The following is a 14053-nucleotide window of genomic DNA, read 5'->3' as shown; positions in this document are numbered from 1 at the left end:
TGCTTAAGTGATACCCAAAGATTGCAATGAAAAAAAAACATCACATCCTATAATTGAGTTTTTCCACAAAACGTCTGCTTACATATAAAGGTTCTGAATGCATTTTCTAGCCATTTCCAACACCATCTCAGCAGCCCAGTGATGACCAAACACTTTTTTACATATAAAAGAAGCGGCGGACTCTGGGGTCTGGTGACAGCTGTAACTCCCCAGATAGATGTGGGAAACATTGGACTGAACATCCAATTGCACAAGACGCCACTAGATACATGTATTCAAAATATACTGCATGTTTCCACATCACATATGCCTTATTCATGAACGCCACCATACTGCAATAAGCCATGAAGGAGTCAACAAAAGACAGTCTCAGTCCCTGCAGCTTTGAGAGCATCGCGGTTCAGATGAATTACTTCATACAACATTAACCTTGGCAGGGCTCCGTGCCAGCTCAAGGTTGAGGGTGCAATAATTTGGGTGTGGACGGAATTAGCCGGCTGCTGACCTTCCATGTGCTCTCGCCTCACGCAAGAGTGAGGGCATAATATGAAGATATATATTCAGCTCACAGATAAAGCAGGACAAATGAGAAGCTACCTGAAGCCCGAGCGCACGGCATAAAAACCTGCGAGGAAATTAGTGCATCGCTTGGCAAGCTCTCTGGGTAAATGAAACAGCATTCATTTCTGTAGGGTTCTTTTACCATCTCCATTTTACTTCACACTATTAATACTATTCTGGGCATGTATACATTTTATCAGATCAAGATTTACTTAACATACAGTACGCTTAATCTCAGCACCCATAACACCCACAAGCAACTACTAAATACGTAGGCAACCAGTGAGAACAGTATTTTCAACTCAATAATGAGCCTATAGTGTTGCCCTTTAGTTTAATTTCTTCTGCAAAAACAGTTTATTCTTAACAATTAAGTTTGGGTTGCTTTTTTTTGATTGCCTTGGTCATAACATTAGAAGTAGCTTTGGGTGATACACAATGATTTGAACTGTTTCTAAGCAGCTGAAACAGAGATGTGGGTGGGGATTACAAAATGCAGATATTCTGCCTTCTGGACATTTTCTGTACCTTAACTTGACTTCATGGACCTCATTCTCTCCTTTTTTTCAGACAAGCAAAAGACTAACTGTGTTAGAACTCAAGATGGCCCTCAGAGACATGAGACAGATTTTGGTTTATACCTAAGTATTAGATATATATATGTGTGCCTCTTGTCTCTCCAGCCACAGACTTCAAAAAGGGTTCAAGGCTTACCACGTATATGGGTCTGAGTTATATAGAATATATATACATCTTGTAATGTTAACTTTTTTTTATACAGATAAAATGACCGTAGAAAAGGAAAGTGTGTGGGAAATGTCAGTTGCAGCCACATTATCTCGGTTCTTTGACTGAGTATTAAATAAGACATTTGCAGTGTTCTCTGTGACCTCGGATAAATCCATGAAATTAACTGTGTTCAAACTTCAAGCCCCCTGTGCCCCCGACTGGGTCTCCTGTATTGTAGTTCGTCAGACAAAGACAGAGGGCTCTTTGACCATCTCTGTCGACGAAGGCAGAAAGGCAGCGCGTTTCATCACCATGGCAGATGTGACTCAGACTTGGGTACAAAGTGTGTTCTGAGTAATTTGCGTCAACATTTAAAGACTTGTCATGCAAACACAGTCATACTCGAGTATGTCAACAACCAGTTAAAATGTCCCAGTCACATCCTCCACACAGAAAAGCTGTCCAACACTTCACTGTGTTAAGATTGCCACATTCACTCCAGCCTCAGTGTTGCCCACATGCGTGGATGAACACCCACGTGCACGAAAAAATAATTTGTTTTCATTAGCTTCCGTCAACAGGTGTCAAGCACCATCCATTTAACCCACATGGTAATTAAAATATACAGAGCTGCCCGGGTCATAATTCCGATTGTTTCCACAAACGCTGCAGTCCCGTGTTCTCGGAGAATAATAACATGGGAGGCTGGTTCATAGCTGCAAACATGCATCCTACATAAACTGACCCCAATACGGAAACTGTGGGAAGCATTTTATGGTGATTCAAAGACAAGAGTGAGGTACTAACAGCTGACCACTTATTCACACTGGCTGGCTGCATCTTCAAAACATTTGCTGGTAATACAGCTATAGACTTTTTGGTTTGAGAGAGACTTGTGTCTTCTTTAACAATCTTTTGTCTTTGGCAGGGTAAATAGCATATCTGTATCTTAAAAAGATACCTGGTTTGCCCTCTGTTTTGCCTGAGCAGGACAGCAAAGGTGGGAGAGAATACCGTTAACTCTGGAAGCCAGGTGTGTCCAACCCAGGGATTTCTATACTTTTCCTGCAGCATCGGGACAAGTGTCAAGTCTTCCCCCCTCGTCCTCCTCCTCCAAGTTGAATAATTCACATTTATTGTGTTCAATTTCCTCTGAACTTAATTAAAAACACTACACAACTGCTAGTCTATAAATCATTGCAGTTTTCTTTACTGTGGCACAGAGTACAATAGCGCTGCGCCCCCACCTTGGGAATCGGCAGCCTAACCTAAGTACAATAACAACCAGTACATGTTTATGGGAGGACTACATATTTGTGGGACATAAAATCTTTACTTGGGAGAGAAAAAAACAAGAATTTCCTCCTTGGACAGGTGGTGGAGAACCTTTGTGGTTCTCGTGTCAGAGTTGAGGTAGAACTAATAATAGGAAGTCATGCAATGAACCAGGGTGACTATTTATAAACAGAGGTCTTCAACGTACACGTGCGTCATAATACATTTTACGGCTTATTTTTATTCATGCCATGGACTCCGGTTCATTACACCATCCAAAGTAATGAGTATCTGAGAATCCATTATACTTCTCTATGAGGATAAACACGATTACAATACTAATCCTTTTTTTTTTTTTAAAGGGTTTTGTGTTTCTTTCTGTTCTGTTTTGTTCGTTGTGTTGCATAACTGAAGGTTTATGGTGCGTGCATAAACACGATGTCAGTCTGGACAAGAATGTTAATTATTTATGGCAAATATATACTTTTTTTTAATATTGTAAAAAGCTGTTTGATGTGGAAGAAATTCAACACTGGTCATATCCTACAAAAAGTCCCGAAAAGTAAATACAACGGCTTCTCTGTAAAAATCAATATCTGAGAAGCAGATTTTGAGTTTGTGGGTTTTTCTGCAAACACCCATCGCTTGTAAACACAGCAGCTTTCAGACACACACTGTTACCAGCAGCAGCTTCTGAGACCCTTTTTACTGCAGAGATATTTTCTATTATTCCAGGGAACATCATGATACTGGAGCTGTTTTCCAAGCCAACAAGCCACCGGCAAAGGGTGACTCTGGCTGACGTATAGCAGCTCGGCGTCTAAGCTTTACAGTGAGAATTTGGCTTCATTTTGAGTGAGAGAGAGAGATGGGGGGGGCCTGGTACAACGCTTGTGGTTGTGCATATTAAAATCAAAGAATAAATGGGGAAAAATAATCAGGAAGAAAATCCTACTAACAGTGCGTGCTGCTGAAGGGGAGAGGAGAGCAATGACGCGTGAAAAAGTAACTGGATGCACGGTGCTGTAGAGGTGTGGACTCACATACGTACTATACTGCTGTATGTTGGGTTATGTTTGATGTATTCCACACAATATTTACAACTATACATAGAAGCTGCCCGTTCACACTTTAAATACTTTAAATCAGGAACGTTCCATAAAGTCAAATACGCAGACAGCAAATGACTGACACTTATTATGAATTATGGAAATGATTGAAATCCTTCATCCACGCAGAAAACCTTCTGTCCAGCAGCGATACAAGAAGAAGATGGAAAATCTACAGATGGAGTTGGGACGGATCCAAGCCATTAGTCTCAACTCACCTGGTGAAGTCTGTCATCTCCATCATGATCATGCACATCTGCTTAGCCAGCACAATGATGTCATTGCCGCTGTCATCCCACTTGGACACCTCAGCATCCAGCTTGCTCTTCTCTTCTTGGAAGCTGGCCACCTGTTCTGCGATCTTCGCCTTCTGCTCCTGGGGCAACTGGGCCATGATAGCCTGCAGGAGGAATTATGGAAGATGCTGAGGGTTAGTACACGGCACATTTACATGCTTTCGGGGTCTCTGAGGCACCGTGTTTTACATCATCTCACATGGTTTCTATGGATGCAAAAACACTTTTCATTGTTGTCACGCAGTGAATAAGACAACAGTGATGTTAATTCTTCTACAATTACCTACATTTTTGTCACTGTAACCCAGTTAATTTCTACCAGTTTTTTTATATACCAGTGTCAGTGAAACGACTTTCACCCCAACAGTGCATATCTTTAAACAGTAAATATGGAATAAAAAAGGACACAGAATGCAACAGAATCAGACCCAGTAAGCAGTAATTTGACTCCCGCTTCCACACAAACTCCCAGCAGACGGTTGAGTAACTAAGAAATGAAAGATTGTTTTATGCATTCACGCTTAAAAAGAAAAAGAAAAACTATTAACTATGTAATGGAAAAAACAATGGAGGGACCTGACATCACAGCTTCTAATGTTCTGGTGTGGGAAGGAAATAAAATAAGGCTTGCGATAAATACTGCCCGACAACACTACTTTTGCTTTTGTTTTTGTATAATTCAGAAATAGAACAAAGGCATTACAGGTTTGCTGTAGGAATAGTAGTGGCTGTGTTATACAGGACTAAAATAGTTAAAAACTAAGAACTATGATCAAATGTATGAATGTATGAATGTATGAATCTAAAGGTCATGCCTTTTGCAGTCAATTGCACACCCCGTCTTAGCTCTATTTTAATGCACATTCTGGGAATAAAATATTTCCAATTGGAAATGAGGCATTCCAGACATAAACCTGAAAGGCTGGAGTGGACAACCAGGATAAGGACGGAGCAGAGGAGGAAAGGAAACAACATTATTTTCCAGTCACTTCATTTCTGTATTGATTTCTGCCCTTCACTTTGGGTGTTGTTATTGGCTGTGGGGATACACACCAACGCTGGCCAAAAGACCCAGTTCAAAAAACCATAAACACATCACAAGAAAGGGGAGGTGAATGGCAAATATGGGCTGGTGAAATGCACCTCTGTGCATTCAAACTCTATTTGGGCCGTGAAAAAACAATTGAGGTTCGAGTTTGTAAAAATGTTTTTTTAACAGTCTCTCACTTTAGAGGGAATTCAAAATATAGTAATTTTATTTCTCTAAGAAAAATATGGTACAACATCTCACATCAAAAGTGTAGGTAAGTACAAAAGACTTTTTTTTCTTTATACGTTCATCATATTATTAAACAGTGCACTTTCTTTTTAATAGATGAAATAGTTGGTGATCTAAAAAACATCTGGATACTCATGATGTAATTTGCAACCTACCCGTGCGCTCTGGCCAGCAATAAGTTGGTCATCCTCTGTCTGCACGCTGGTCCTGCTGCGGACATCAAAGTCTTCGGTCTCAAAGTCGGAGTCGTCCAACTCCTCTGGAGTCTGTGGATGGCAAAACACAGAGAGGAAAGAAAGCAGAGCAAGGTCACAGAGGACGAGAAAAGGATCAAAAGAGCCAGATATAGAGGGTGGGGAGAGGCGACAAGAAAAGGTGAAGGAAAAGAAAGAAAAATGGATCAGGGGAGAAAATATAGTTTGAGTTAAGAACAAAAGATAAAATACAATAATACTAGTAATACCTGAAAAGACTACAGCCTTCACATAGACCTTTTTTATCTGTGGTGCTATGGTCAACACAGTGTCAGTTAATGTCACCGTAATGACTCTGCATTTCAAGAGCAAAAACTAAGGTACAGACTGGTGTCTGCATATAACACCAAAGGCAACAAGCTTCAGTGTTCCATTTGTCAACCTACTGTGTCCACTCTCTCTCTCTCTCTCTCTCTAGCTCCCTCTATCACTTACATCAAACAAATGTAAAACAAGGCACAAAGCTAAAAAAAAAAATTAAAATATCAATATTTAAAAAAGCACTTCCATCTGAAAAGGTCAGACTCAAATATAAACAGACAGGGAAAAGTATCTGCTGTTGATATAGGCACCAGGGGATGATGTGGACAGATAAGGGTGCATTATCACACGTCTGCCACTACTGGAGCTTATCCACCTGCCTCAATGCATCTCTTTTTGAAATGGATTTAGAACCCTTCCGTCTAAGAATAGCTGAACGTCTCTGAACAACCGTACACTGCTTTATGTAACGCAGAGCTGCTCTTTTACTCCTGGGAATGGGGAACAGTTTCTGATACAAAGCTTTGGTGACTCATAGGCATCTCTTTCAACCCAGACAATGCTATTCAGTGGGGCAGACATATCACCTGCTGTGTCCTGTGCAACAGATAACCTGTGAATGTGGGAGGCGCGGAAATGATGGTTCATTGTGTGCACCCAAAAAGAATCAAGACAGCATCAAGACGGGGGGAAAAAAAATAGACGGCAGTTAAAAAATATCAGATCAATATTTTTTAAACAATGGCTCATGCAATTGGAATCCTACATTAAACTGAATTTTGTACAACACCTTGTCTGAAGCGTGTCTGAAAAGTGAAACACGGTTTCACCTGGATGGTAGACATATCTAATATTTTGTCTGCTGCTGCACACAGGCACGAGGCCGTGCTAAGTAACACAACGCACTGCTGTAGTTTTTTTCTTTTTCTTTTGTGACACCGTGCTGATTACTGATGTGAAAAGAGCAATTTTTTTGCAGCAGCAGCGAGAGAGACCTGGTGGGGTGATGCACAGTACAAATCATAGGGTAAGGACAGATGTCCCCTGTGTTTTGCAGTCACTGTCTCCTTGACTCAGAAACGGTTTGATGTCTCGGAGGCGGACTTCTCAAGACGGGGCTGTAGGTGGGAAAGGACTTTATCCACCTGTCAAATATCAGACGGAGGAAACAACAGGCTGCCTGTGCACCTCTAACAAAGGTTAAAGACTTGTCTATCTGTAACGCCGTCCCGACCACACACTTGATGATTGTCTGATTTAACAGTGGGCCACGGAGCACTGCTGCTGTCGATACAGTGTTGTCAAAAGTGTCCAGAGAGTGTGTTATTGTGCGGTTGTGTGAAGACGTCCTCTGGAAAAATGACTGCTGAAGTTGATTTGCATTATTTATGATGTTCTTCTTGAACCTATCAGCTTTATTACTTCTACTTCCTCTGCAAATGAAGGTCACTTCAGTGACAGTTGAAAAGAGAAACGGACAAGAGTTAAACTACAATTAGAACAAATATTAGGAAAAAAAAATCAAAACTCATCAACAAGATGTGTAAAGGTGTGAGGGTTCTAAGTTATCCTGGAAAAAAAAAGAAGACTGCTTTGGATGGTTGAACTGGAAATGCAGTTAATAAATGGACAAAGACAAAGACGACGTGTGAAGGTCTAAATAGTTTCTAGCTGAACAGTCAGAAATATACTCATCCAAAAGTCTTTAATGATCATCTCTGCACCAGATTAAAAAACAAATCCTGAGTCTCAGGTGAATTGGATCATCTTTCTTTTCACATATTAAATTAAGTCTGCAGTATGTCTAATTGCTTTCTCCTGCGCTCTGTTAATGGAAAACTGTTTAATGGTCGTAAACAAGGGAGATTTGTCAGAAATCCTGAGGTTTTTCTTCAAACATGTAACACACCTACACGTTCTGACCTGACGAGTGTCGCTCAACCTACTCCTCAGGCACAGTGTTAAAAGCTTAATCATCGGGAGCTGGAGCAGACAGAAACTGAATGAACTTCTTTTGCTTTTCCGTCCGACTAAAAATGCTAATTAAAATGCCCGTCTTAAATCAATGGCTTATTATAATGCAAATTCCACATAATGGTTTGTCCCTCATTTATTAGGTTTTGTCTATGTCTGTGGTGCATTATCACCAAGTGCCTGGGCACGGCTACGGAGCGGTACTGTCAACTCCACAATGCGCTGTCGAGACTAATGATTGCGACGAAAAAGATTAAAGTGTTGAAAGTAATGGAGGGAAAACATGATACAACCGACCAATACACAGTGACTCTGCGTAGTAACTAGATAATTGGGCAGAGTTTAGAAGCAACTCGACTTCCTTAACAGTTCTGCAATCGGCGCTTAAAAATCCGTCTCCTTTCAGCGCGTTGTGTGTTTTATCGTCATCTCAATGTCGGTCTTTTCCGTAAGCCCTCGGTGGTGAAGTCCACCATCTGTCTCAGTTATAGTTCAAGTCGAGTGGAGGCATTTAACCCAGGGACAACTGGGACTGCCGATGGACTAGATTGCAAGTCTGGTCAATTAGGTCGACTCTTGCCTGAGACATGTTAATTGATGCCTTCTAGGGCTGCACGCACATCCACTTCCTCACGTTCTATTAAAACGGCATCTGGTGCAAGCGGCAATTACCATAGTGTACATTTTAATGCATACATCTAAGCAAACACTACATTACCATTAACCTCCAAAAAAGAGATGATCAGAATCAATAGATCTTTTACAACAGAACAAAAATGCTGTGCGACTTACCCTGATCATGAGGACAGCCTTACGAATGTCACGAATGCCATCATACACCAGGCGGGATGCATCAATAAACTCGTTCTCATCCACAGGTTGTGTGGGATTCGCGCTCAAAGCCTCCACTGCAGACTCGATCTGCTCCGTGAACCGTGGCATGACTAAAGGAAGGTTCAATAAAGGGTGAGAGTTAGACGACAAAAAAAAAAACAATAATAAAAATGTGCTTGGAAAAAGGAACAAAGGTATTCTAGAAAGAAAAGAAAAAAAAACAGAGGTGACACATAATAAATATATATCGTATGGGTTTCACCTACGTACAGTGTCATGGTTACAAATGAGGTGAGAAGCTATTCTTAAAACTGTTAGAAAAATAAGGTTAAGCTTTTGTTAGTATGCATCACAAATAACGACATTTACATTTCTCTGAAACAACTTCAAAAATGTTGAAAAAAAAAGATAATAGAACACAATAGAAATTACTGTTCAAACAAAGTTAAGTAATCAACACAATAATGAATTAAAACAAATAGAAATGAACAATATTTTGTCACTTTCTTTGTTTTACCAGATTCCCTCAAACCTACCCCACTTGTCCACATCCCATCTGGTATGATAAAGTACTAATATTATACGCATCTGTGCTGAATGATAAAGTACTAATGTTATACGTATCCGTACTGAACGTTGGCACCAGGAACCACAGTACGGGTAATTTTAGAACATTAGAAAGTGCAGCAGAAGCTGCAGCTTTAGATCCTGTTCAGAGAATTCATCTCTGGAAGTAACAAACAGAAGCTGAATACAGACACATGCAGCGTCAATGAGCAGTAAAACAAAGGCAGATATAGAATAGAACTAACTGCACCGCGCCTGACCGAAAACTGATTTTCATTACCATTCATTTGCAATGTTTTTGCACAATTCAGTTGGTGCATGGAGAGAGGGAGGGAGAGAGAAAGAGAGAGTTTCCTTTTCCTTTAATGAAACAACTTCTAACAATAAAATACTACCATGGCTATAACAAGTGTCAATAAAAATCATATTATGTTAAATTAAAGTCAACTCTATAAATACCTTTTGGGTGAGACGCTGCAACGTCGTTGTGCAACACAAGCTGAAGTTCTATTACTACAGGGGCTACTGTGTATATTATTAGTATCAGCTGAGTCAGTGGTGGTTGGGTCCTCAACGCCCAAGTCGAAATAAATAATAAAAAGTTTTAATGGGCAACGGGCGGACAGCAGTGGACAACTCATGTGTCTCTACCATTGCTGGTCCATTTTTTTATTCTTTTATTTCAGCAGAGAAAACCTTTCTAGTTGTGATTGGTTGTCACAGTCTTACCTGTGTCTGTGAGGAGTTTAGTGGCCTCCAAGACCTTCTCTGTGTAGACCCCCGGCTCATAGTTGTCCATTTCAGAAGTGACCACGTGGACCACTCTGGCGGCTCGGCCCCGAATGGCCCCGGCGGTGCGATCCAAACCATCGACGTCTTTCTCCTGCAGAGCGATGACGCACTTGTTGACGTCCTCCAGGATGTGGTTTTCTGAGGAACAAAACAACAGAGTTATAAGAAGTTCATCAGTCTATTCAACAGTTAAAATATATATTATTTTCATGCCTTTCTTAAAAGAAGTTGATATGATTGTTCTTAATACAGTGCCACCGCTCAGATCAAGTCAAGCGTAGACGTTCAGAAGACACCTTTTTATAGATTGCTTGATAATAGTTAACGTCTAAAAAAACTAATGTTCACTGGGTAAATTACACACTGTCCTTGGCTGGAGGTGAGAGAAGTCAGTCAGCCTAATGCTTAATGAGAACTCCTTAAGGGTCGGCCAGACAAACAATTTGTGTGCTTTAACACACACACACGACAGGATGTCAATTTCGGAGGTAGTTTTGCTGAGGCCAATCAGCCGTAGTATGTATGGCAGAAAAGCATAACGCCACAGGCCCTTTACCACTGCTTTAACAAACGTCTTCGACGCTCTCTGCAAATCCATCTTTATTTCAACTGAACTGCTGTCTTACAATGACAAAAAAACCCAGAAATCCTTATATAAAAGATATCAGACATTCTATTACACCATGTGAGGAAATAAATACCACTTACCGGAAACAGACAGGAAGTCATCGATGGAAGTTATATCATCGACAGCATCGGTGAGGACGCGGACCTGCTTCTCCCATTGCTCCTTGAACAAATCCATATTGTCCTGGGCCACCTTACTGTTGGGCTTGGCAGCAAGGGCTAACGCTGCATTAATCACCTGTAATCACCCAATTACAGCCATTAAAGCTCCATTACAGCATAGCCCTGAGCCACAACATTTGCATAGTTTGATTGCATGAAGCCCCCTTTCTCTCGCCTCAGTGTTGGGGCTGCAGCGTGATGCCAATTCATTCCTGGGAGTAATTATAGACACAGGGTGTTTTGAAGGATTGATTGAAATAAAACTAACAGCAGCCTGTTTTTGGGGGGAAGAAACATCTGTGAGTATCAAAGCCCAGAATGAATGGGAGTCATTAGATGAGATTAAAAAAGAGCAGTGGCAGCAAGGAGAGGGAGGAAGCTGGCATAGCTCAGGGGTGCAGATGAGAGACTGATAGTTAGCGCGCTAAGGCATTTCAAGGATGGGCTCAATGACAGGCATGTAGACAACAGGACCCACGACGGTGGTGTTTATCCACCGACTAATTGTTCAGGAATGAAAATTAACATGAACAGAGACGTGCAATTCATGGTCAAACAGGTACAACAATTATCTATTTAGTAAAAAAAAAAAAAGAAAGAAAAAAAAAGAGGATGTCCTTGTTGCACAAAATGCTTTGAAGTCGGGTACAAATGAAGCATCCAGGAAGGATGTGAAAATTAATAGTGACAGCATTTTAAATGTCATATCATTTTGTTTTGTTTTTTAATTATCATAACTCTGAATTGGTTTTGTTCAACACCACATTAAGGTGGTCATCTGCTATTTGTGATGAAGTCAGCTTTATTTTGGTGATGGCACAGCCTCCTTGTACTGTCTGCAGCAAACAAAACTAATTAAATATTGTCATGTTTTTTAAATAATTATAATAATTATGGACAATAATGATGTCATGTTTATATAATAGGCATGGCTTCACAGCAGCAGATGACTACAGCAGAGTTGTGGGAGGAAACAACAAGGGGCGTTGGGATGACACGACAGGGCTTTAAAAAAATCCTAGCTGTAATTCTGTAATGTCTGACCATATAGGCTACTTTTTTTCTTAATCTTTAAAAGTAGGAATCAGTCAAGGAAGTCTTTTAGACACAGATAAAAGTTAGGACATGATGCCATCATACCTGTGGGCAGAGAGTTTCCAGCTGTGACGCGGCCATGCGCACCAGCTTCACTCCTTCCTCGTTGTTTGAGATGGAACATGCGAGGTTGGCCACCTAAACAGAGCAAGAAAACAGAAATATAACTTTAAACCGTGACAGACAATGATAAACAGACACTTAGACCAGGAATATTGCAAATATTGTGTTTCACCTGCATTTGTGAAGCTGCCCTGACGAAACAATAAGATTGAAAAAGACGGGGGGAAAAAAAGATACACAGAACAAAGATGCTAAATGTCCTCCTTCTGGTTCCTATCTTCAGGGGTCAGACCCGCAGACCTTCCGCTTAAATCTCAACTCCATCTCTTGCCTCCTCTGCTTCTTCATGAACCATCTTAATGTACTTCTTCACTATGACTATAAATCTTCACTGGGCTGTTCCTGTTTTCATCCTGCCTGGCAGCTCAATTTCCAGCATCCTTTGTCCAATTTGTCCACTATCTCAGCCATACTCAAGTCCAAAACATATCGAAGTGGCCCTCTATAACCTTTTCTCCAAACTCGCGAACCTCGGATGTCCTTCTGATATGCTCATTTGCATCCTAGTCACTACTAAAGAAAATCTGATTTTTTTTACCCTTAAAAGTTTGTTAAAAACAAAATATGTTTGCTTCTGCAAAGTTTCTTCCAGAAAATAATTTACAACAACTTTTTCAAAACCAGTGGGTCTGAGTTAAAGCCAGACTACTGAAGTATGGAGATCTGAAGCCATGCGACCGCCAAGGTTTACGGTTTTTAAAGATATTTTCAGGTATTCACTTACAAATCAAGCCAACTCGCTATCAGTAAACACTCCTCTCTCCTACAAAGTAACATTATACTCACATTCAAAACCTTAGAGAAACTAACTATGCTAAAATCTAATCAATTTAACAAGCACAGCGACAGCTAATTGCTGCAGAGCGAGAACAACTTTTCATGATTGCTCAAATTTGCATTTCTGTAAAATATCGCTCTCTTAACCTGAAGATAACAGCTGCAAAATGTCACTTTAGAAGAACAGAAATGTGGGCCAAATCACAGGAAAATTAAATTGAGTAAAATCATCCCTGCGCCTGGGATGAATGCTTTCAGATTTCCAGACTGAGTTTCTCCTACATTTTCTGTTTCTTTGTTTTGAAAAAAGAAAAGAAAAAGAAAAAAATAATCATCTTTCAACACCCACATTCTCTTCTAGTCTGCATAATGTCTAAGTACACTTAAAAGGATCCTGCAAAATTTTCACATGAAACATCTAGTCCTGTGAGCTGGTGAATCAGGTTTGTAATAACGGAACAAACAGTATCAGAGAAAATGGAAGGCTGTCAGACCATCAGAACAACTATGATGCGATAATAGTCACAAGACTGAATGTTATGGTTGAAGGGCCTTTTAAAGAAAATGTCATAGCCTTTCCTGCAATAGTGGTAATATAGTTTGGAACAGAAATATTCTTAGCAATAGCTCTATGTGTTTGAACACATTGACTCCTTTTCTCTCAATAAAGCCCTCGGGGGAAAAAGTGCCATTGACACAGAGTTCAATAAGTTTTAAAAAAAGGCACTTTTTGGTTTTCTATGCCGAGCAATAAACAAATTTTTTTTGATTGGTTTTCTATGCCGAGCAATAAACAAAATTTTTTTGATTGGATTAGATACGATAAGAAGTTTATAGGAAATTAACTTTTGATGAAAACTGTTTTCATCAAAAGTAATATATTTGTAATTATGCAATTACACCAAATGCATTTCCACTTTGTTTGTTTAATGTGGAAAAAAGGAGTGTGGGAAAATGTTTTCAAAGCAAAGATTCGGTCATTGTAATTGACAGAACGTGTCAAACAACATTACAGCTTTTATTTTAAGACAAACACTAAAATACTAAAAAACTAAAAGAGCTTACAACATCAACCTTATGTCTTTTTTTACCGATTTAAGGCCGAATAGAAAAAGATCTTATTTTACAAGAGCACACTTTATGGGCGAAAATGAATTAAAACTAGATGTAAACTCAAAGTAATTACACTCGAATATAAAAATCCAATGGGAGTTTCCACCAGTAAGTTGCAGCTTTTAACTGATTAAATTATTTAAATGCATAACTGGTCACACATCAATGTTGGCAACTAAATATATATATATATATATATATATATATATATATATAAAAATAAAA

General features: G+C 39.8%; 1 protein-coding gene across 1 annotated transcript in view; it reads right to left on the bottom strand.

Annotated features, from left to right (window-relative positions):
- Window positions 1–14053, bottom strand: part of ctnna1 (catenin (cadherin-associated protein), alpha 1) — a 55162-nt gene that overhangs the window by 13840 nt on the left and 27269 nt on the right. Inside the window, exons 10-15 of the mRNA XM_025062933.1 lie at window positions 11861–11953; window positions 10640–10796; window positions 9869–10069; window positions 8531–8682; window positions 5405–5515; window positions 3893–4074 (exon numbers count right to left, since the gene is read on the bottom strand). Of these exons, the coding sequence (XP_024918701.1) occupies window positions 3893–4074; window positions 5405–5515; window positions 8531–8682; window positions 9869–10069; window positions 10640–10796; window positions 11861–11953 (896 nt within the window). The remainder of the gene's footprint in view (window positions 1–3892; window positions 4075–5404; window positions 5516–8530; window positions 8683–9868; window positions 10070–10639; window positions 10797–11860; window positions 11954–14053) is intronic.

The sequence above is a fragment of the Cynoglossus semilaevis genome, chromosome 15, assembly GCF_000523025.1.
Source record: "Cynoglossus semilaevis isolate Cse_v1.0 chromosome 15, Cse_v1.0, whole genome shotgun sequence".
NCBI classification, from domain to species: domain Eukaryota; kingdom Metazoa; phylum Chordata; class Actinopteri; order Pleuronectiformes; family Cynoglossidae; genus Cynoglossus; species Cynoglossus semilaevis.
Note: the sequence above shows the minus strand (reverse complement) of the source record. Positions and strands in the feature narration are given on the sequence as shown.